Below are 25,022 nucleotides of genomic sequence, written 5' to 3' on the forward strand. Positions count from 1 at the left end.
AAAATCAGTAAAGTTATAGAGTTGTGTACATTGTGGATTGTATTTATGCATAGTTCACCTGCAGTCAAACAATATATGCTGTTGATTTCAAAAAGATGATGTGTGTATAATACATTTCCAATGAAGGATATTTTTGTATTGCACCATTGATTTTTAAGGTTCTAAGACAAAATGATTATTTAATGTATGTACATCAAAATACAGAGAGCTTTGGTGCTAGCTATTTGCGTACTTTTGGACGCAGCCGATGTTGCCTTGAAAGCACTAGTAGGTAAAATAAACATATAGGATCAAAACTGTTTCTAATCTGTTTCTAATCCCAGTTCATTTGAAACTTGTATTAATTTTGTTCAATCAGAAATGTATTTTTGCTTATTCTTAATTAAACAAAATTCTGTAATTTGCTTTTAACCCCCTAGCTGGAACCATTGCACAGGTGGGACATTTGTCAGTACATATTTAGCATTTAGTCTAAACTTGATCTTCTCTTGATAAACCATAAGTAATAAAATGCATATACAATGCTCAGCATAATTGAGTGCACCCCATTTTCAAAACGAATGTCTTTTCCCATTTCTCAGTGAATATAGGCAATGTATTTAGTTAATTTAAACAAAACAGATTTAGTAAACAGATATATTTATTAAAATAATATTTTAGTCACCAAACATATTTATAAATTGAGAGATAATAAAATTAAATTCAAGCAAAATATTGCAAATAAAACAAACAAACAAACAAACAAAAAAACACCCTACAAAATCTCAACTAAATTCTCTTTTTTGCTTCTCTTTTTTTTTTAAATTTGTATTTAATGTTTTTCTATAACATACTGAATAACTTAGAGCTATAGTTTTTGGACCGTTATTGTAAGTTATCTTGTTAGAGTAGCTCCAGATTTAGTACTGACTAATGTATATGCACAAATATAATATTGTACTGCTTCCTTTTAAAACATGAATTTTATAGATTCATGAGAGGTTTAGTTATATATGCCGATCACTGTAACATAATTTTCAAGTGTGAACTTAAAATGTGACTGTAAAAGTGTTAAATACAGTGGGTTTCAAAAACCAGAGGCAACCTTTTCATAATGCTTTTTTTCAATAATTGTTATTACAAATAGTGTAGATGAAATATATTTTAGTAAAATGCTGCATTGTTTTAACTGTTTCTAAGTGCTGTCAATGTGGCTATCATACTTGTATGTGAGTGTTGCGCAAATAAATAATAGTTGTCCCAAAGAACACTCACACTGTGGGCAGACGGAACTTTTTTGAAATGTTACTGAATGTACATATTCTTTTACATGATTCATCTTAAAAATTGTATTTTTACCAGTGTATTTTTGTCTTTTAAATGTTTTACAGAGATATTAATTTAACTTGATAGAAATTCTCATATTTCTGGGAAGAATTATATTGTGTAATATTAAAAAGTCACACATTCCACACATTGTGTAACAGTTTGGATTTTATTCTTAGTATGTTCATTTAATCTTTAACCTATAAAAAACAGATGCATACAAAACGAGTGTTATGCCATTAATTAACGCAACTTTCTTTAAAAAATATGATTGGCTCTAGAAGTCATTACGCATATGCCTTTACTTAAAAAACAGTAGTAAGAAAAAATGTAAGCAATAAACATCAAAATATGAAAAGATTTACGTGTACACACACAAAGTACAAACACATTCCATTAAATTCTTCAACATCTTCCAGAAGATGGCGCTCGGTAGCTGATTGGGAGGCTGGGTGGCAGGTGTGATGGATATGGTCTCCCGGGCGTTTGGAGCAGTAAGGAGTTACAGCGGCTAAAAAAAAGCAACAATAATAGCATGATAGATAAATCAAAGAAAACAATTACCGCTTTTTCACCACTTAACCCTACTCTAATTTCTGAGTATAATACCAGCAATTTCAATGATTTTTTTTAATGATAACAATTGTAAAACTACGGAACTCCTGAAGGGACATTTGCAGCACTCGCACGACGCTGGTGATGAAGGGACTAAACAGCTGAGGGTAGTCGTTGACTTTGATTTAAGGTAACCTTCATTCTTCCCATTATCTTTTGTTTTCAACAGATAAAAACGAATTTATTTAGATTTTGAGTCACTTTGTTTAAAATTAACTATTTCTGTGTTAGTCACAGTCATCGGATTGGAGAGTTGTAAGTTGTTTTTTTACCTGTCACAAAATTCACAATTTTCTTAGCATTTTTAAAATTTCCAATAAAATATTAAAGAGATAGTTCACACAAAAATAAAAATGTCCTCGCTATTTACTTACACACTTTTGTCTTCTAAACTAATATTCTAGAGAATGCTGGGGAAAAAGCAGCCATTAACATCCATAGCAAAAATATGGAAGTTGATGGCGTTTTGGTTTTTAGTTAGTGTTTATTTGTATTCAACAGAAGAAAGAAACTCAAACAAGTTTGGAAAAGTGGACACAAATTGGAAAATAATGTCAGAATTTTTAAAAATGGGTCATCTTAAAATCACTCATCTGCTGAAATAGCCAATCAGAGGTTACAGTAGATCAGAATATGCTCATATTACTATTTAAACACTAAAACATAAATAAGTTTAATGAATATGTTCGATGTATTTAAATGAAATATGAGCAATTTTATGCCTTGCTATGAAAAGAATTAAGTTTTCACGTTTCTGCGCTTTTTGTGTGAGCAAGTGTTTTACAGTGCTTTAAAACCATTCAAAATGTCTCTGTCGATGGCTTTAAGCTATTATATTTGATTTACCAAAATCACACAAGTGCCAATTTTACATCTGTCACATCCATAACGAAGCTTTTTCCTCATAAATGCAAAAAATGTCAAATAAAATAATTCATTTTTTTTTGTCATTTTTGTTCTATAGAGAGCCGACTCTCATCCTGTTGATCACCATTATTTCTTTTGGGTTGTGCAGTTTAATACACAGAATTTCTACAAAGTATGTTGTAGACTGTAAACTCGCTAACTTTTTCCATCACATCAATAACGCATGTTTATTTTCTTCATTTAAAGTACAAAGCATGTTTACAGATTGATAGTTTCTGATCCCTTAACTCTGTGGTGAGTTGTTTTATAAAAATATAAACAGATGTTTCAATATAATGCTAACGTATGCTTTCTCTGTGAATTTATGTTGTAAGTTTTTACTTGTATATACAACTTAAGGCACAGGTTTTGCAGAATCATTGTGAATGTAATTCTTGTCCCTTAATAGAAAAGTTGCCCTTGTTTGGAACACAAATGAATGACATAATTGAGATTTTCTTAATTATTACTTTAGCCCAAACTTTTTTGTATGAAGAGCCAAAAGCCAAATATCATTGAGAGCCATGGGCCGAAGATAAAGATACCAAACATTTTTACATTTAAGTTGCCAATTTTATTTATAAATAAATAGAAACATTACTTTAAATTATATTACCTAATGCAGAATAATAAAAAATATATATATATTTGCAATAAAATGCAATAAAAACATAATCACATGTATAACAGCAGAGTTCAATGCTTAATACAAGTCTCTGCATTGTCTTCTATCCGTCAGGTGACAGTATGTACATTTTAAACTAATTCTGATTTATTTAAACCATTTAAATTGAAACGTTTATTTTCAGTTAGCTTTTTTGTGTAGCTTAACAATAAAACAAACTAAGAAAAGGTTACATTAAATATGAAATGACAGTCTCTTAACCATCCCCATTATTCTCCCTCTCTTCTCAGATGAGAAGGCGGGCCAAATTAAAAGCTACCAGGTTACCACCAGCCCTAGTTTTGGCATCTCTGCTTTAGACTATAAAAAATAATTATCACATGCACTGGGGTAATTTTATTGATTATTATTATTTTACTTTAATACAGATAATGTACTGCTGACAGTGTTTACAATATACTGTACTGCACTATAGTGTCCTACTTACTGCTGAGTGTTTACAAACATACTCAAATCTAAAATATTTTTCTGCAATAAAGTAAATTATAAGGGAAAGAAAGAATTTATTTTTTGCAAGATTATTAAATGGACTAAAATTGCATTGTGCAAAAAAAAAGTCGGATTTGTCTCCTTTAAAACTGAACAGGAATAGATTGGAAGTCTTTTTGTTTGTGTGTAAACACACTACTTTACAACAAGTTTTGAATAAGAAACAAAACGTAGCTCCCTTCAAACCAATAGGGAGGGGTAAAACATAATCATTTACATCATCTCCTCCGTGTCTAACTCTAAACCGAAATACTAATCAGTTCTCTTTCACTGTATATTTTACAGTGTTTGAGTAATGTAATATATTACTTTAAATATGCTTTTTGTTTCTCATCTGAATTCCTCACCCCCTTGTCTTTTTTGCAGGTTCCACAGAGGCAGCCGAAAAGACCGTTGATCATCTGCACTGCACAAAGGACGAGCTGCACAGCACTGGTCACCAGTAGTGTGGAGAACAGACCCACATTAAACTCCACCACATTCTTCGGCTCGGTGCAATCTTTCCATGAGTCACGGTCCTTAAGGTAACTCTCGTTCCTGAGAGAGTCAAACAATATATATATATATATATATATATATATATATATATATATATATATATAAACAATAATGTTTTTTAATATATATACCATTTTTATGTTGCTAAATTGAAAAAAGGACTGGGTGTGTTTATATCACACCAATATGACGGTCTATACACTATACCTACACATATGTCTGTCCAAACAGCTTGAAAAGTAGATTTTTCACCATAGATGCACTTTAAAATGTTTTTTTTTTTTTTTTACAGCTGATTTTATTCTAGCCAAAATAAAACAGATTAGTATTTCTCCAAAAGAAAAAAATATTATCAGACATGCTGTGAAAATTTTCTTGCTCTGTTAAACATCATTTGGGAAATATTCATTATACAGTATTTATACAATTCATACATTCATACAATTCATAATAATACAAATTAAAAAAAAAAAAAAAAAAAAATATATATATATATATATATATATATATATATATATATATATATATATATAAAGTTGAAATCAAAATTATTAGCTCTCTTTTAATTTTTGAAATGTATATATTTAAATATATTCAAATACTAAGGTGCGTGGCTTTACCTGTCTTTAAAGGGAGTGGTCCAACTAAAGCTAGATAAACAGTATGGCCCATTAATTAGACCCATCAGCGCTACTATGAAACTATAGAGAGCGCCAACAACGCCTACTGCTGCAAATAAAATGGACAGGAACATCTGAAAAAGAAAATATTTAATTAGAATGATCTGATTAATGCAACACAAACATATACATCGAATTAATAAAAAAGGAGATATACAATTACTCTACAGTTACACTTGAAAGACGACTACAATCTGTTAACTAACAGATACTATATTAACAAACAGATGCATTATGGGATTTATTGGTGTTTTCTGTTTATTTCCGCTTTGAAAATTCAAACATGCAACCTTAATCTTGTTTCCAACAACCTTTGGTGTTGAAAAGTTTTACAAAGGGAGATTTATAGACATTTTTATAAGTTTAAAACAAGATATGTCAAGCTTGGTCATGTAGATTATGGTAAAAGAAATGGGTAATGAACTGCCAATACAGATTTATATCTATAAATAATTTTGTATACAATATATTGTTTTACTCACACACTCATTCTCTTTCCTTTAGCTTATTTCATGCTTTATCAAGGGTCGCCACAGCAGAATGAACCACCAAATTACTTTGTTAATTGTTTGACTGGTGGATGCTCTTATAGTGGCAACCTCTAGTGCTGAAAATCACCCACACACTCTCCCAATCACACACTACAGCCAATTTAGTTTATCCAATTTACATATTTCTCATGTGATTGGACTGTGGGGGAAACTGGAGCTAGACTGCTAAACATGTTAATAAAATGATTGTTAAACTTATAAATATTCAACATCAAAAGATTTCCATACAGAAATCAATATCCCATAATGCAGTTCAATGCAATTAAAATTATTTTTAATTATTCCAGATTTTACTAATATTTCAAAAACAGTTATCTACCTTGCATGCTTCAGTGTTTTACCATTTACAAGTAGAAGACAGCATTTACTTCATAAATCATTGTTCCCAAATGTTTGACATAAATTATCTTTGAAGAACAATTTCCCAAACATGCATCAACTTGGCCAAAAAATGAACTCATACAAATCTGTCACTGTTCAATGAGGTTGTCATTGGTGATTCCTGTAAAACTGTTGATTTTCTTATTAGTCACAAACTGCAAATATTTGCGAGTTGCGGTGAGGACACATTTTTCAAGACACGTCAGACTCATGAGTCACATCTTTATAGATTTTTCACAACAGAGGAGTGCCTGTGTGTTTTTGAACAGGTCTGTTCAATAGTCTGAACAGCACATGACAAGTGTTCGTCACATCACATGTACTCAGTTACATTCTGAATGCATTTATTTGTCGTTGGGTTTTGAGAGATTCTGTCAACAGCAGTTTAATGACAGTACTTCCTTAACCCGGTAAAGGGGAGGTGCTGATAAGGTACTGATTTACAACAGATCTAGAAACTGCTCTTTGTGTCTCTGTATCATAACGGTTTTGTGAGAGATGTACGTCCCTGTTCATACAACACATTCTAATTGTGTCTTTTCATTTATCCAAGTTTAAAAGGACAGTCATACTTGCCAACACTCCCGTTTTTCCTGTGAGTTTCCCACATTTCACACCTATCTCCCACCACCCTCCCGTTTTGTTATCTCTTAAAACTTTGGAGATAAACGTTGGGAAGTATGGGGATAGGTCACCAAAAATAAATTTATTATCATTTATACACCCATTACTTATTCCATCTTTCTTCTTGTTCTGTTGAACACAAAGAATATAATCTGAAGAATGTTGGAAACTTTTTTTTAAATATATTTTTTAGTTCGACAGAACTGTTTTGGAAAAAGTAAAGGGTGAGTAAATGAAAACAAGTTAAAAAAAACATTTGGTGAACTGTCCCAGGTATTTGGGTTCTCATTTTAACTATAATAATATTTTTAAACAGAAGTATAAAACTAAAACTATGAAACTAAAATTTGTTTTTTGTATTTTCTATTTTTAAACAAAATAAACATTAGAAAATCCTCAAAACAAAATTTAAAAAAATGTAATCTTGTTGTTAAAGATTTTTTTTCCACTTTTTTTTGAGTAAAACAAAAGCAACTAAACAGAAGTAGAAAATAAAATGAATAATAATTATAAACAGACAGATTTTTAAAAAATGCACAACCAAATTACTAAAACTTTACAATTTAACTAAAACAACAATGATTGCGGTGATACAAAAATAAAACAGATTTATGTATTTTCAGATTTCAGTTTTTATACTAAATCTTGTTCTAAATCTGATTTTCATTTGCCAGTCATTTTGCGCATGCATATTGTTCACGGATGTCAATTGTCATCTCTAGATTTTATTTCCAAAATATTTCATCGTGCATGTTGGGTTTAAATTTCTTTTTAGTTTAATTTTCAATGAAAAACCTTCAAAAATACAGCAGCATCTAAATCTTTACAAGAAATATATGAAGCATACAGTTGAAGTCAGAATTATTAGCCCCTCTTTGAATTTTTTTAAACTTTTTTTTATTTCCCAAATGATAATGGGATACAATGTTCACAGTATGTCTGATAATATTTTTTTTTTGAGAAAGGCTTATTTGTTTTATTTTGGCTAGAATAAAAGCAGTTTTTAATTTTTTAAAAGCCATTTTAAGGTAAAATTATTAGACCCTTTAAAATATATATTTTTCCCATGTCTGCAAAACAAACCATCGATATACAATAACTTGCCTTATTACTCTAACCTGCCTAGTTAACCTAATTAACTTAGTTAAGCCTTTAAATGTCCCTTTAAGCTGAATAGAAGTGTCTTGAAAAATGTCTGTAAAATATTATTTACTGTCATCATGGCAAAGATAAAATAGATCAGTTAAGTTAGTAAAACTATTGTGTTTAGAAATATGTTGAAAAAAATCTTCTCTTCATTAAACAAAAATTGGGGGGAAAATTATTTAGGGGGTTTAATAATTCTGATTTCAACTGTATATCAAAGTTCTTTTGGGAGTACATCACAGTTAATTTAGCTTATTACAAAAAGATCTCAAAATCTCCCACTTTAACATTGATCAAAATGTTTGTCGCAGGTGGATAAAAAATAAAAGGCATACATGAATAACATTTGCAATCATAATATGGAACTGTCTGGGACAAAAATTAAAGATTGAAGCAAGGTGTACAAGAACAATGAAACCAAAAAAGACATTATAAAATAAATAATGAAATAAAATAAATGAATTAACATACAATAGACTTGTAAAAATCGAATGTAAAAAAAGTGACTTGTAAAAATGCGAAAATAATATGAATGGTTCCCAAATCATGTTACAAATGGACAATTTGTCACTTGGTGTGAATCTCAGTTCTTCTTTTTTTATTATAATTTTTGCAGTCAGAAAAACAAAAAACAGACAGACAAACCCATCATAAACAATAATCTGTGCAAAATGTAAAAAAAAGTAAGAAACAAGCGAAAATGACGACACAAAACATACTATAAAAAGACACAGCGATGGATGTAGAGAGAAAAAAAAACTTACAAATCTTCAGAAATTAAACGACACCCTTAGTCTTTATGGTGTTTCAGAAAAAAAAGACTGTATCCCACATTTTATCAAATTTCGCAGAGTTCCTAGAGGTGGTATATCTTATTCTTTCCAAATGTAAAGTGGAGGGGAGTCCGAGAAGCCAGTCAGAAAAAAGAGGCCTAACATTTTTCTTCCAAAAACAAAGGACAAAGAAGTTAACAAAGGATAACTTTTTTTTAGCTAGGATCAAGCCTGAATCTCAGTTATTCTAAGTATAACATATTTCAAAGCTAGGGACAGCATCAGATTTCCACATTTGAAAAATGATTTTTTATTTTTTTTTGCAATACACATACAACATAGAATTGCTTGTGTTTTCCTTTTACTGCAAGAACTGTCCTCCGCTCCTAAGGGTTTAAAATTTTGTTTAAATCTGAGTTTCCAAATAATAAAATCTTATTTTTTCCTAAATTTCTTCTATTTTTACTCCTCAACAGATTTATTTTAAGTGTTTGTTTAATGCTATTTCAAAGAAGGCAAATACAGAACATATCCTCTGCTTGCAAAAGTCCATTTTCATAACTACGTTTCTAGTGGATTGTAGATATTTATAAACTGAAGACTAAAATAAGGCTCACTCACCCCACAGCGATTAGCACAGCAACCTTGTTTTCCAGTCAGGTGAATGTGAAATGCTGGAATCAGCACCTGGGGGAGAGAGAGGGAATTATATTTGACAGAATTGATTTGGATTTTTATTTAATGTTATGATTTGTTACATTTAGAGTTGACTTACACACACAATAAATGCATTTTGTACATTTATTTAATTTTAAGATTACACACTGTTCACACTCAGTTCATGTTGATTCGGATTTGGTGCAACACCTCTAATACCTTATCAAGAGCAAAGCAAAACCAGTCATGAAAATACCCTTGAAGCATCAGTATTTCCTCTTTCAAAACAAGACAAAATTATTTTGCACATTCCTTTCCCAAATGAAATTAGAACTTGGCGTATTCTTACAAGGCCAGCTTATTCACAGCATGTGACCGAAAAAGCCCCAAACTAAACTTACAGTCATTTTTAGACTATACAGTTACAGGCAATAGTTATTAGACCCGCAATAAAATTGTCATTTATTTTCAATTGTTTCCGAAGTGCTGTTTAACAAAGAGAATTTTAAAACACATTTTTAGACATGATAGTTTTAGCAAACTAATTTCTAAGCTCCTCTCCTCATAGCTGTACAGGACCTGCTGCCATAGAACAGCTTGCAGCGCTCTGAAAGACTCTTCCCACCATGCAGGACAATACAAGCCAAAACATACATGCTGAAAATCAGCACACTTAGGGCTGTTGCGATAACAAGAAACACCTAATGAATTTTTTGTGCAACATTCCACCTTGTTCAGTCACACTTGCAACTATTGACAAACTGCTTAAATGCTTACATTCAGTTGAAGGCGAAATTATTAATATTTTTGTTCTGGAGAAATGCCTATTTATTTTGATTTGGCTGGAATTAAATCAGGTAAGAAATTCTAAACAATTTTTAAAGTCAATATTATTTTCAATATAATATTCATTATTATGTTCAATGACTTGACTAATGAACCTTCCCTAGTTAACCTATTATTAACCTAATTAAGCCCTTTGGTTGCAATTTAAGCTAAATACAAAGACAAAAGATGTTATTTAATAGAAATTAGTCATTTAATTTATTTAGTTATTTATTTAAACTATTTTTTAAAATGTGTTAATCTCTGTTAAATTGCACTTGAGGAGAAAAATTGTGGGGAATTGGGTACCTTTATTTCTGAGTCTACACTTTATACACAAATTTGACATTCTGTATGTTGTTTAGAATTCTAATAAAGATTCTGAAAACTATAATATGCTATAATGTTCAAATCAAATGCATATTTGTACATATACAATGCTCAGCATAATTGAGTAGACCCCATTTTGAAAATGAATATTTGTATCCATTTTTCAGTGGATATAGGCTATGTATTTTGGTGAATTTAAACAAAAAAGATTTATTAAAAAGATTTAAACAATATTTTAGACACCAAAAATATTTACAAATTGAAAGAAAAAACAATTTAATTTAAGCAAAATATTGCAACAAAAAATACAACCTTCTAAATTTCAACTAATTATTATTTTTTTGCTTCTTGATTTCACTTTTTTTTAAAATTTCTTTTTCAGTAATTTTCTATAACAAAAAAAATTGGATTTACTAGTTTTTTGGACCATTATTGAATGTTATTTTGTTAGATAAGCTCCAGATTTGGCTTCAGTACTGAATAATCTAATGTAAAAATATGAATTTAAAAGAGAAATTTGTGAGGGGTGTACTTGTATATGCTGTGCACTGTATATTTCAACATTAGAATGAATCATAATCAGACTCACCATTACTCCCCCTCCGACCAGTCCCCCCATGTACTTGACCTCCTCAGTAAGTTGTCCATTCTGCGAGTACTTAACATCCCAGCCAGGAAAAAACAGAATAATATTACAGATTATGGAGATGACCGCCAGCGGGTACAGGCTCGTCCCGACGCAAAATGCACATTTTCCGGTACACATGATGTGAGATAGGTTTAATCCTGACGCCTGAGAATAACCTCTGTAATCTCTACAGTGTTGATAAAAGACCCTGGCAGAAAGTTTGATCTCTGAGTCTCACACACACACACCCTGAATTCATGTCTGTGTGGGGAGTGGGGAGGTTTTTATAGGCACTGCTGGTCAGTTATTGAGTCAAGATAAGACCAGCCCTTGGATTCCAGTTTCTACAACCACACCTTGTCTAAAATACATATGACTTTATACATAACCACAAGACATAAAATGATATCGATTCAGTTCATCTTGTTTATTGAAGAAGCTTGTGATGTATTGCGATAACAACTGTTTGCACACAATAAGAAACCTAAGCTTGGGAACTCTCTGAAATTCACACAGACTGTTTTCAAAAAACAAAAATAAATGTAAAACTTTGGTCTGTATGACAGATATATCAATTACTGTATTAATGCATTTAACATTGTGTGTGTTGAGATGTATCAGTGTTAACTGGTTGTCATAATAATCACATAAACAATACATTTTTAATCAACCAGCTGCAGCCGGAGTCAAATCTGGCATGAAAGAAATTCTGAGCTGTGAAAAAATGTGTGTGTGGGATGATTGTATTCACTCGAACAAATTATGTTTGCACAGGGTGCTATAAAGCAAATGCACCGTGGGACTTTGTACTCATTCTGAAGAAAGAGAAAAACACCATGACAGCGACACTGTAAAACAAATAACGCTATCTATATAACTATTCATGTCATTTCCTTAAATGTTAAATGACAGTTGCAGTCCAGCCTTTGTTTAGTTGTAAAAAATATTAACGCTGATAGCCCTGTAAGAAGCTGTTGTATTTTAAGCTCCTACGCTTCTGAACATTTTGTGTTAATATCTCCATTAAAGGAGTTGAGCAAATTTGCAGTGACTGATAATGAACAGATTTTGTTTGTCACACAGTATGAGTTAGTTTTTGATGTTCGCCAGAGTTTACGTTTCAGAAGTGGAGCAGCCAAGGCTCATGGAAACATTGACAGAACACATTTCTCCTTTAAAGGCTTTCCTGTTGCGTAAACCCCTGACCTCTCTGCATACTGCTGTTGTTTTATTCCTTTTATTAATAGTTGAGTTTTTTGAAACGACAAATATTTTTTTTGCTACTAATATTTCAGTAGGTTTTTGTTAGAAGCAAACATTTAGTACATTTAAAAAATATTTTTTGCCGCTTGTTCAAACTACATATTTCAAATGAGCTAAATTGAGTTTTTTTGGGGGGACAACTTAATAGTTTAATGTTCAATCCACTTAAATTTGTAAAAACTATTAAGCAAACTTAATCGATTTGTGTTGGGACAACATGAAGGAATTGCATGAAACCCAGCATTTATTACAGTGTAGATTTTAGAAAACAGATTTTCCTATGGTGTTAGTTAATGGTGTTCAGGTTTTTATGATTTTAATAACCACATAGTATACTAAAACATAGACTGACACACCCTTACAGGCACTCAAAGGATTGAAAAAAAAAAAACTTTCATAAAAGCATTATAAAATGAACTTAAATAATATTTATGTAGAAAACATTCAAAACAGATGCTTTTAGATATGATTAATTGGTGGTTTATATAAAGTATGAATAATAACAATAACACTTCTCTTAAATGTATATGGACCCATTATAGATTATAAAAGCCCTCTTATCTTGCTCTCTTATCTCGGTATTCCTTCAAACGAACAAATTGTTTGTCAAATGAAATGCTTCAACAGAAAAATTTGAACAATCACATTATGCATGATAATTATGCCATCTTAAGCTTCTCTCACTCTTAACTTTGTATCAAAAATAAAAACAAGGAACTGTTTTATTACAATTTGCATATTTAGTTACTTATTTAAACCATTATCAACAATCTATATAGTAACATAAAGAAGTGTCACATGACCTCATTTCTTAATTGCATAAATAAACCAATAACCTGAAATTGAATCAAATATAATAAAGGCAAACATGACAAATATTAAATCTTTATTCCTTTTTGAAATTAACATTTATTTTTAATATTTCATGCATTTTTGGGAGCTTGGGGATCCTATTTATATTTCAGATTTGTTAACCCCTGAAGCAGATATTGCTTAATTGTCTCAAGACAACATGGGGTTTACTATATCTCCAGCAGAAATGTATATGACGTATTAATTGCAATAGTTTGTTTATTTTATTGTTTGATGTTTGTGATTGGTTAGAAACTCTTTTGATTACATACACTATGAACAGCCGTTACGTTAATTATTTTCTTTATTCTACATTTCCACCTGGGGATACTCTTCCCGAGGCCCTCAGACTATGCAGTCACTGATTCAATCCAAGACCAGCGATGAGATGATCACAAGGTTTCCATATCCTGAGCAGCTGCTGTGCTGGTCATGGAGGAGTGGAGAGCATGAGACTGATTCCTGTGACGCTCCAGGGACAGACGAATCTTCGTTGAGGCCAGCTTCCAACCTCCACCGCTGAGACTGCAGCTCTGCACAAGACGTTTGACCAGCAGAGAAATTAAAATGGTCGTGCCCAACTGAGTCTGGTTTCTCTCAAGGTTTTTTTTTCTTCACTTTCGCCAATTGGTGAAGTTTATTCCCCTCTCTGCTGTCGCCTCTAGCTTGCATGGTTTGGAATCAGTAGAGCTGCGCATCGATGAATTTGCTCTTCAGTGTTTGGATCCTCAGTAGTGATTATTAAACCACACTGAACTGAGCTAAACTGAACTAAACTTAAACACTAAAAACTGAACTACCCTGTTCCAATTTTCTATGATCTTTTATGTGAAGCTGCTTTGACACAATCTACATTGTAAAAGCGCTATACAAGTAAAGCTGAATTGAATTTAATTGAATTGAATTTAATTGATGTTTAAAAGTAAATGGTCCACTTTATCCATCCCAGCACATGTCCAATTTTTGATGATATTGATGTTGATGGTATTAAAGGTATATAGTTTACCTAAAACTGAAAAACATTTTGCTCCACCTTCAATTGTCACAAAACCAGTTTGAGTTTCTTTTTTCTGTTGAACACAAAATAAGTTATTTTGTACATGTTTTCCTACCATGAAAGTCAATAGTTACAGGTTTCTAACATTTTTCTAACTTTTGTGTTCAAAAAAAAGGAAAGGAAACCCAGAAAATGAAACCCATATCAAGGAGATGAGTAAATGGTCAACTTTCATTTTTGGGTGAACTACCCCAATAAAATGCTACTGCCTAAACAAAAGTAAAACAACACACAGTTTTAGTATATAAATAAAACAAATTATGCCTTTGATATGTTAATATAATATATTTTACATTCAAAGGGATGGTGTCCAAAAGGTAGTTTGTTGCATGAGGCAAACTGTAAAAAAAAAAAAACGTAAGTAATGGGCCTTTACAGTATTAACAGTGAAATACAGTTTAAATTCAATTGCTCTATTATTTCCATGCTTTACTATTTTAAAAAATATTCTGTCACAAAAACATATTAGTGTTTGTATGACTGACAGCTCTCTCATCTGATTCTTTCCAAGATTTGGAAATTTCCGAGATTTTTCCAATTAAGAGACAGTATGGGTTGACTTTGAAATAGGCCTGACAAAAAAATCTAAAATAATAAAAACCCTTAACCCTGGACTAGAAAAAAAAAATTTCTTATGTTGCATGTGTAGATTTTTGGCAAAACCCACAAATACAATGTATATGGTTGTTATTTTTTGACAAAAAAACTCATTATAATTAAAGATCATGCTCCATGAAGATGTTATGTAAATTCCCCATTCTAAATATATAAAAACGTGTTCTAATTTTGGTTCTAAAAAATATTTTGCATTAATAACTTCATTTTGACAACACACTATATATTTTTGAGCCCCCAGATTCCAGATATTTCAGTAGTTGTATCTTGGTCAACCATTATCCTGTTCTAACAAACTACACATTAATGGAAAGTTTATTTATTTAGCATTCATATGATGTATACCATAAACCTCAATTTATTATAAAGTACGCTTTTTTAAGGTCGCAATTTAATAGATAGAAAATAGGGGACTGTGCTGTGTGAGCAGCGAGCGCCCCCTGCAGGATAACACTTTGCCTAACGTGGCGAGGCCACGTTATAAAAACATTAATTTTCAAAAATGGTGCCCAAAACTGTAAATGTAAGTGCTGTTTTCGGATAATTTTACGTAGATTTGCACTTCCAGACACAGGAGAACTTTTCATTTGACAGCGCTAAAAACAGGACAACACGAGTTTGTAACCCCAAAAAACATACACGCCCCTTTAAAACGCACTTATCATTGGAGAAGCTTGCTTTTCCGTCATACCAGAGGCAGTTTTAGAGGGATTTTACTAAATAAGACACTTGTTATGAATAGCAAGCATAAATATTTTTGACTAAATGTTAAAAAGGAACAAAAGTCACTTGTTTATTTTGCTACAGGACCACCAACAGAAGTGCCTGAACTATGGACGCGTCTGACCAGGAGACGATGATGCCTCCGCTAAAGGAATTTTTGTTGACATTTTTTATGCCAGAAAAATGTTATGACCAGTTCTTCTTTTACTTCAACTTCATGCACGGTGAGACACGGTTTTAATCTCATGGCTTTTAACGCATGACAATGTCAATGAGTATCAAAATACTGACTTGTCAATAGATGTCCTCTGCATATTATAGTGTCTAATGTTTTACTAATACTTTCTTTACCACACAAATTACATGTTGTAACTTTCCAGTTGTAATCTGAGGCATCTACATTCAGCTTTTAGTCAGTTCTGAACTAAAACATTTTTGTGCTTCATCGTTATTTACTGACTGTATTTTCCTTTAGTACCCTGCCTAAAGATTGTCCTGAGTAAGACTATGGGAATATTTATTTTGATGGGAATTGTAATTGGTAAGTAGACTCTTTGGCATCATTCCTGCATGTTTCATATATTATTCAAAGCATTATTTTTCCAAGGTCTGTATTATGAGGTTGCTTAAGAATGTGAGCATGCATTTCTTTCCACAGCTATTACCTAAAACTAAAGCTATTAAAAACACTTCTGTCACTTAAAATGAATGAAGTCTACCAGAGATACATTAACATGTTGGTCATCAAGGCAGCATTTCTCATTTAGATTGGTTTAATTTTATGTAATACAATAAATAAAAATGTAATAAACTATTTAGGTAAACTGAAAGAATCCTAATCTCACAAAACTACAAAAATGTTAAAATCACAGCAAGTGAACATACGCGAAAACTTAAATGAGAAACGAAAATGTAATATCTTTAAATGTATCTTAAAGATAATTAAATATCACTTGTTTCCACAGCTCCACTTCCCCAGATCTGCAAAATACTTTGGTGTGGAAGTTCATACGGACTGTGTCTGACCTCGGTTTTTCTGGACCTGATGGCCATCTCCACCCATGCAGCTTTCTGCTACACTCAAAACTTTCCCATTGGGTAAAACAGCTTTTGCTTTACTGACAGTTGATGGTACATACTGAAGAGGAATGTATGGAAGAAAATAGCAACATTTCATTTTCTAACAGCCTTATTACACGATATAGCCAGGGGCAGATTTAACCAGTAAGCGGCCACTTGGTGCCCCAGGAAATCTAGGGGCCCCTTATAAATATCTAGAGGTTTAAATTATACCTATAAACTATATATAACTTCGCTTTGTACCATATTTTGTATAGTGAGAGTTAAAAATACTAATTTAACGTAATTAAATATCAAATATAATATTATTATAATAATGTAATGTTATGTAATAATAATCATATTAGAAAATGTAATATACATCATGGAGCCGCCCAGCAGTAAATTATATATATATATATATATATATATATATATATATATATATATATATATATATATATATATATATATATATATATATATATATATATATATTATTTTTAGTTGATCTCAGTTTCATTTAAAATGTAGAGATTGCATTCATTTAAAATGTTGAAAAGAAGACTGAGTGATATAAAAAAGCTGCTATATAAAAACAAAGTAAATAAAAGTAGAAAGTGTGCATTTCAGGACTTGGGCCCTATGGCTGAAATTGCTTAGGGCCCCAAAATCACTAAATCCACCCCTGAATATAGCAACAAATTAGTCAAGCTTTAAATAGGACAATTATTAAAACCTTTTGAGCGAGATTATCATGGTCTAATGCAGTTTAATGATCTATGCTAAGTTAAGCTAAGCTAAAAGTGCTCACATCAGACACATAGATCAGCTGAATGGATTAAACAATGATAAAACATTTGCTTTACAACTAATTGTAGATACCGAAGAGGAATGTACTCTGCATGTGTATGCAGTCATGCTAAGACATGAATGTGTTTGTGTGTAGAGCCTGGGGGGAAAGTTTGTTTGCAGTGATCCAGATTGCTCTCCTGGCTTTGCTTATCCACCACCATGAAGGCAAAACCATAAAAGGTTAGAAAAAGATAAAAGAGAAAAGGCTTGTTTCATGTGAATAGAATACCCGTTTCATAATTTTACTGACCATAATTAAATGTTTGTTTATTTTTCAGGTATATTTTTGCTTGCTCTGTTCTGTGGCGTTATGTTCCTCTTGGCTTCACCTTTGACCCCTGTGGCAGTGGTTTGGACTCTGTATGAATGGAATGTGCTGTTTGTCGTTGCTAGCAGGGTGAGACAGGACTTTGTGCCCCCCAAAAATCTGTATAGAGGATGTGTATTGGTACATCTTTTATTAATACAAACTACTTATTTAATGTTGTGTGTTCAGTTTTTCCAGGTAGTCAGTAACTTCAGATGTGGACATACGGGACAGTTATCTATACTTTCTGTTTTCCTGGTGTTTCTCGGCTCTCTAGGACGAGTCTTCAGTTCCTTGCAGGTGCACAACACATACACCCATGCACGCTCTCACATCTGATGATATTTAATTAGAAATCATTTATTAAATTACAGACTTTATTCTGGTTTTCATAGTTAGATTTACCCTGTCATCAAAGGAACACTTTCCTCTCTTCTCTCTTCTACTTTCCTAGAGTTAAACAGTTAAGTTTTATCATTTTTTAATTCATTTAGCCGTTCCCGAGTTCTGGTGGCAGCACTTTTAGCTTAGCTTAGCATAGATCATTGAATCAGATTAGACCATTAGCATCTCGCTCAAAAATTACCAAAGAATTTCAATAATGTTCCTATTTAAAGCTAGACCCTTCTGTAGAGACCTCATGTACTAAGACAGAAGAAAAATGAAAAGTTGCTATTTTCAAGGCAGTTTGTTTTTTTTAGGAACTACACTCACCGGCCACTTTATTAGGTACATCTTAATAGTAAAAGTCTGGACCCGCTTTTGCCTTCAGTACTGCCCTCGTCCTTCGTGACATAGATTCAACAAGGACTGTAAATATTCCTTAGAGAATTTGGTTAATATTGACATGATAGCATCACGCAGTTGCTGCAGATTTGTCGGCTGCACATCCATGATGCGAATCTCCTGGTCCACCACATCACAAAGGTGCTCTATTGGACTGAGGCCCTTTAAGCACAGTGAACTCATTGTCAAGTTCAAGAAATCAGTCTGAGATAGTTTGTGCTTTATGAGATTGCACGTTATACTGCTGGAAGTCATAAAGGGATGGACACGGTCAGCAACAATACTCAGCTAGGCTGTGGCATTGACACGATGCTCAGTTGGTACTAATGGGCCCAAAGTGTGCCAAGAAAATACCCCCTACACCATTACACCACCAACCACCAGTCTAGAGCATTAATACAAGGCAGGATGGAGCCATGCTTTCATGTTGCTGACACCAAATTCTGACCCTACCATCCAAAAGTTGCCACAGAAATCAAGACTCATCAGACAACCAACGTTTTTCCAATCTTTTAAAGGGTATATGCCGAAGCATGCTAATAGGACTTTGAATTTGCCAGTAACCTGGGTTAATTTCTTTCGATCAACTGTATGCCAATGCAAAAATCTGCACATTTAAGGTCAGTTTTCTTCAAACATCATCGAGCTCCACTGGCTGAGTGATATCCAGTATAAAGTGGGTCTTAGATTGTACAAGAAGCACTGCATTAAATTACAATTTCCCCACCATGTCATTATAATATGAGCATTTATTTTCTCATAGTATATTTAATAGAGCTTCTGCGCTAGCCTGTCGATTCTGATGGGTGCTTGCCAGTAAAAGGCTTTTTGTCTTGTTTTACGTTTGAGCAACTAAACGAATGCCAAAGTTTATTTAACTGAATGTATTTTAGTTACATTACAACATTGATGCTGTAAAAGGAACCGTATAAATTGGAAAGAAAATCACAAAAACAGGTCACCAGAAGTTTATCAGTATGGAAAAAACACCAGCTCGGCATATACCCTATTGTCCAATTTTGGTGAGCCTTTGTAAATTGTAGCCCCAGTTTTTCTGTTCTTAACTGACAAGAGAGGCACCCGGTGTGGTCTTCTGCTGATGTAGCCCATGCGCCTCAAGGTTGGACGTGTTGTGCGTTCAGAGATGCTCTTCTGCATATCTTGGTTGTAACGAGTGGTTGTTTGAGTTACTGTTGCCTTTCTATCAGCTCGAACCAGTCTGGCCATTCTCCTCTGACCTCTGCCATCAACAAGGCATTTGTGCCCACAGAATTGCCGCTCACTGGATATTTTCTCTTTTTCAGACCATTCTCTGTAAACCCTAGAGATGGTTGTGCGTGAAAATACCAGTAGATCAGCTTTTTTTAACACTGAAACACTTGTTGCCATGTGATTGGCTGATTAGATATTTACATTAACAAGCAGTTGGATAAGCAGTGTGCCTAAAAAAGTGGCCGGTAATATTATTAAGCACACTATTGCAATCTTTTTCTAAGTGGTAATAATACTAGAATTGTTTATATCTATTTTCTTTTTTGGCAAACCTGAAGGATATGTGCCAGCTTGTTCTGGTCTTCATGAACAGATGTTAGTTTATGTTTATATGACCTGTTACAATTGATCTGTAATTTACAATGTGCCTCTTTTTTTCTGAAGGACACAGGTTTTTCTTTCTCAGCTCAGATGCAAACATTGGCCTGCTGTTGCAGTTGGTTGATTCTTGCACAGATCCTGATGTACTGGAATAAATGCACAACAAACAGTAAGAAAGAAGCTCAAATGAAGAAAGACAAGGCTGAATGAAAGAGGTAAAAGAAACTGCCTGTATGCAGACTGTCATATCGGCTTGTCAAGTGTAATGTCACACGAAGCGGCTTCCGGGTCCAAGCACTCAAAATGAATAGGGAGACTAAACAAATGGTAATAATAAACGTTTACAAAGCAATGTAATACTTTCGACAAACTAATATATACAGTATAAATCCATGCCTAATATCAGATGGCCAGAAAGTGATTTTTTTGTTTTTTGAAATTGATTTTTTTTAAATAGTTAAAATATTGGTGTCTGAGATGCTTTAAGTCCAGAGACTTTAATGTGTGATATGACTAAAAAGGGGTAATAAACAAGTATTTTCTCCATTCAAATGAGTTGCGGCTTCGACTCAGATACAGTTTTCAATATGTCACCAATACATCACGACTTAACGAGCGGATAGCCTGCTATAGTACTGTGTTTGAGTACTAAATTGAAAACTGCTTCAAAAATCATTATTTAGTCTAAGCTCATGTCTGATCTTTCAATCCAGATGCATAGATTGACACATAAGCATTAGTTAGACCTCTTGCTGTGCAAAAATATTATATGTATTTGTCAAGATCAGCTAGTGCATTGTGATGCACAGCTACCAAAGAGATCACATTTCACTCCTAACTGAAAATACTGCCATAACATAAGACTTTTGCTGATTTTTATCAAGATTTAAAGATAACATTGAATAAAATTCCTTTCATTTTAAGTATATTTAACCAAAGTTCTGCTAATTTAAAACATTTAGAAAGAGATCAAAAGGTATCCATATGAAATCCATATAAACCAAGTGGTTTATTACACATCTCTGAAAAAATAATCACTTTATTATGAGCAGAATTGATTTTTGTTTTTTGTTAGTCACACATAAATGCCAACCAGCAAACAGAAGCTCAACTATAACAGTTTGACACATGATAAAAAACATCATTGGTTGTTGAGGAAGATGATCGTTCTGCTTGACATGCGAGGATAGACGTTGGTTGTGCATCAAGCATACAAAGCTCAAACTTTTATGGCCAAATTTAAATGCTGTAAACACAAATAGCTTAATAATGATTATATATGAATGAAAACACACAGGGTTTGATTTTGTGTTGCTAATCAAATCAATGCTGTTCAGAAATAGCTTGATTATTTTCATAATTATAATTGTTTGCTTAAGCAATGCCCATTTTATATTAAGTTGTAGCTACATAGTTTCATCTCAGTATTGATAACAAATTCATATTGTTTTTATCCTGCATAATTTGATTATTTAACTTACATGGAACATACTAACTAAATAATATTTATTAGCTTGCATATATGCTGACATAAATGCTGTTGTCAGTGCAGGGAATGAATGTCATGGTTCAGTAAAAGAGAACCCATTGTGTTGTCTGATCAATCTCTGTTGGAATATTAAAAATAATGTCCACACACAAAAAGCCCTTTAACAAAATCAGTAATCTATAAAGATGCCTTGGAATTAAAAAGGGAAAGATTAAATGGTCATATCACAAGTGATCCTCAGTGTGGCAGTAGTAATGAGCTCAATTCAGCGTGTGAGCATTGCAAAACTGCACCACTGTGTGGCAGGAGAGTTGTTTTCTACTTTAATTTACATATTTTTGAGTTCTGTATCTAGTTATTACAAGTTTAGTATTATTTTCTATCTAATCATGACTATTTGTTCTGTATTATTTTGGATCCACACTGCAGTATATGCATTTGCACTCTTTAAAAAGAGTTTGTGAATGTTTGTCTCATACAAAAAAGCTATGATCCTTTAAACTGCACATTTTGTCTGTAATAAAATGTTTCTGATGGCTTAAATCTCCACCACCATTGTCACTTTCTTTTGCATCATTTTCTTTTTAACCCATGTTGGATGAAAGTATTTTGTGGATTAGTAGAGAAGTCAACAAGTAGTTTAAAGGTATTGAAATGGTAGGCAGTGTGTTGCTTAGGCACAGTGTTGACGCTGTGCTCTGGTTTGTTTGTTGGGTCTGTTGTGTGGTTTTGGCTCTGTCTGCTTTGTGGGAGGTCTCCTCTACAGTGCTGTTCATGTGTGTGTGTGTGTGTGTGTGTGTGTGTGTTTCCGGAGCAGTGAATACTCAAGCCATAAAGCCTGTGTGCATGCGTGTGGTTTGCTTCTTATCTACCTGTCTGACCTCAATCTACCATCATTACGATCTAATCTGCATGTCTGTGTGGAAACATCATACCGAGCGTGTGTTTTCTTTGCCCTGCCCATCAGGGTCTGGGAGAACTGCGTATGTGTGTGTGAAAGGGCTTAAGAAAATATGTCAAAAGCGAAGTGGATCTACTTATGTATTCCATATACTGAGAGCTTCTTCATGGGCTTGCATGAGATTTTGATTGTGTGTTTATTATCGGAGCTCTTTGATGTGTGTTGTTTGGTTGAGTCTGATAAGCAGCCCATTCATGTCGTTCTTTCATATATATCTGGAGAATGTGGTGTTGGTGTTTGGTGAGTATTTCTATCTGTGTGGGCCACACTCGTGTGACTGATGATACAGATCCGACTGGAGATATTCATTCACGGTTTTCTGAAATTCGCACAAACACAAACGATTAAAACTTCTGTGTGTCCAGATGAAATAAACCTCATTTCGATAAGGGGGCTTCTCTTCAATTTTAGGCATTTATATATGCCTTTTTTTTTTTTTTTTTTACAATGAACAATATTTTCTTGTGAAGTCCACATAAAACTGCCCTTAAGCATTTACTTAGAACTTGGCCCACATGGAATCTGCACGAGCAGAAATTCTTAGATTTTTGGCCCATTATTGAGTCTATGTATTTACTTGTGTAAATGTGTGTACATTTATATTTATTCAGATTTTACATTGATTTCACTAATATTATTATGATATAATAATAGTTATATGCTCTAAGCTTTTCACTCATCATAGCACTCGTGCTGCTGATGATGTGACAATAAAAGGGATTTGATTTGACAATGTTCATATGATTTATCTACAATACTGTTTGTAAATTATTTTTTTTATTTTCTGTCTTTTAGTAGATATTTGAGAGACTTTCTTTGTTTACCAGATAAGTGGATGTAATTAGATTTGCAGTGTAACATTAAATAAGAGTTTAAAATGTATTATTTTTTATTTATATTAAGGTTTTAGTTATGATACTTTATTTTTTTTAATTTTTATTTTTTTACAAAATTCTCACAATTTCTTCCACAGAAATAGCAAAACATGTCCACAGATTCTGTCTGGCCATGCTTATAACTTAATAAGATCTAAGCCAACTTAGGGTTAAACTTGGGGTTAAAAGGTTAGCGCACCCAAAAATATATATATTTTGTTTCATTTCAATTCCCTTTGATCTTTGTTCATCTTCAAATTCAAAATACAAATTCAGATATTTTAGATAAAATCATAGAGCTCTCTGGCTTTTCATCTACTTAATTGTCTAGAGACAAGTCCAAAGAAAGAAACCAAAGATGTTTTTTATACAGAACCTCACTTCTATTACACTCTGAATGGTTGGCTTATTTTGTGTATTGTATATCGTTTTGCATTTTTCTTTTTTACATCTATTTATTTATTTATTATTTGTTTATTTATTAGGCCGAAGCAGTGGCGCAGTAGGTAGTGCTGTCGCCTCACAGCAAGAAGGTCGCTGGGTTGCTGGTTCGAGCCTCGGCTCAGTTGGCATTTCTGTGTGGAGATTGCAAGTTCTCCCTGTGTTTGCGTGGGTTTCCTCTGGGTACTCCGGTTTCTCCCACAGTCCAAAGACATGTGGTACAGGTGAATCGGGTGGGCTAAATTGTCTGTAGTGTGTGTGTGTGTGTGTGTGTGAATGTGTGTGAGGATGTTTTCCAGAGATGGGTTGGGGCTGGAATGGCCTCCGCTGCGTAAGAACTTGCTGGATAAGTTGGCGGTTCATTCCGCTGTGGCAACCCCGGATTAATAAAGGGACTAAGCCCACAAGAAAATGAATGGATGAATGAATGTTTATTTATTATTTGTTTGTACTGTATTGGAGTTGTGTATGCACCCCACACTTAAACTTGCTGTGCATTTGTGTAACGCTTGAAGACTTCGATGTTAGCTACGTGTCTCTTCTGTTAAAGCCACAATAGGGAAATTAGTGTTGGGGATGTTTGTTTGTATTTTTGTGTTTTATTTTTGTTGTTGTTGTTGCTGCTTGTTTTTCTGTTTTGTGCAAATGTATTAAAAATTCCTATAAACAAAGTAGGGCGACATGGTGGCGCAGTGGGTAGCACGATCGTGCCACAGCAAGAAGCTCGCTGGTTCGAGCCTCGGCTGGGTCAGTTGGCATTTCAGTATTAAGTTTGCATGTTCTCTCTGTGTTAGTGTGGGTTTCCTCCGGGTGCTCAGTTTTTTTCCCCCACAAGTCCAAAGACGTGCTATAGGTGAATTGGATAGGCTAAATTGGCCGTAGTGTATGTGTGTGAATGAGTGTGTATGGGTGTTTCCCAGTGATGGGATGCAGCTGGAAGGGTATCCACTGTGGTAAACATATGCTGGATAAATTAAGTAAAAAAAATAAATGAATAAATGAGGTATAAAAAAAATACATTATCCATTTGTTTAGGTTTGCTTGCTTGCTTGC

At 33.1% G+C, this 25,022-nt stretch overlaps 2 protein-coding genes across 3 annotated transcripts; one reads left to right on the forward strand and one right to left on the reverse strand.

Annotated features, from left to right (window-relative positions):
- Window positions 1-1,455: 1,455 nt before the first annotated feature.
- On the reverse strand, window positions 1,456-11,271 carry tm4sf21a (transmembrane 4 L six family member 21a). The gene is made up of 5 exons (NM_001105117.1): window positions 11,055-11,271; window positions 9,275-9,340; window positions 5,119-5,252; window positions 4,348-4,537; window positions 1,456-1,816 (listed from the first exon to the last, which is right to left on the reverse strand). The coding sequence occupies exons 1-5, from the start codon at window positions 11,229-11,231 to the stop codon at window positions 1,808-1,810; spliced, it is 576 nt and encodes a 191-aa protein (NP_001098587.1). The 5' UTR covers window positions 11,232-11,271; the 3' UTR covers window positions 1,456-1,807.
- mpdu1a (mannose-P-dolichol utilization defect 1a) lies at window positions 9,977-22,235 on the forward strand. Of its 2 annotated transcripts, XM_087251753.1 has the most exons (9): window positions 9,977-10,167; window positions 13,627-13,810; window positions 15,688-15,827; window positions 16,079-16,144; window positions 16,569-16,701; window positions 17,612-17,697; window positions 17,796-17,914; window positions 18,014-18,124; window positions 20,267-22,235. In XM_087251753.1, the coding sequence occupies exons 3-9, from the start codon at window positions 15,713-15,715 to the stop codon at window positions 20,411-20,413; spliced, it is 777 nt and encodes a 258-aa protein (XP_087107879.1). In that variant the 5' UTR covers window positions 9,977-10,167; window positions 13,627-13,810; window positions 15,688-15,712; the 3' UTR covers window positions 20,414-22,235. The 2 variants fall into 2 exon arrangements, with proteins under 2 accessions (XP_087107879.1, NP_001004545.1); NM_001004545.1 differs by lacking the exons at window positions 9,977-10,167; window positions 13,627-13,810 and having other exon boundaries at window positions 15,622-15,827.
- The last annotated feature ends 2,787 nt before the right edge of the window (window positions 22,236-25,022 follow it).

This window comes from Danio rerio, chromosome 5, assembly GCF_052040795.2.
Source record: "Danio rerio strain M-AB ecotype USA chromosome 5, GRCz13ab, whole genome shotgun sequence".
NCBI lineage: Eukaryota > Metazoa > Chordata > Actinopteri > Cypriniformes > Danionidae > Danio > Danio rerio.

What these genes read in the sequence shown, in the direction of transcription:
- tm4sf21a (NM_001105117.1), bottom strand. Translation starts at nt 11,231, where the DNA reads ATGTGTACCGGAAAATGTGCATTTTGCGTCGGGACGAGCCTGTACCCG. An exon ending in TGGTCGGAGGGGGAGTAATG is followed by an intron (nt 9,341 to 11,054) that starts GTGAGTCTGATT and finishes TCTCTCCCCCAG; the next exon opens with GTGCTGATTCCAGCATTTCA. An exon ending in ACCACTCCCTTTAAAGACAG is followed by an intron (nt 4,538 to 5,118) that starts GTAAAGCCACGC and finishes TGACTCTCTCAG; the next exon opens with GAACGAGAGTTACCTTAAGG.
- mpdu1a (XM_087251753.1), top strand. Translation starts at nt 15,713, where the DNA reads ATGGACGCGTCTGACCAGGAGACGATGATGCCTCCGCTAAAGGAATTT. An exon ending in TGAAGGCAAAACCATAAAAG is followed by an intron (nt 17,698 to 17,795) that starts GTTAGAAAAAGA and finishes TTTATTTTTCAG; the next exon opens with GTATATTTTTGCTTGCTCTG. An exon ending in GAGTCTTCAGTTCCTTGCAG is followed by an intron (nt 18,125 to 20,266) that starts GTGCACAACACA and finishes TTTTTTCTGAAG; the next exon opens with GACACAGGTTTTTCTTTCTC.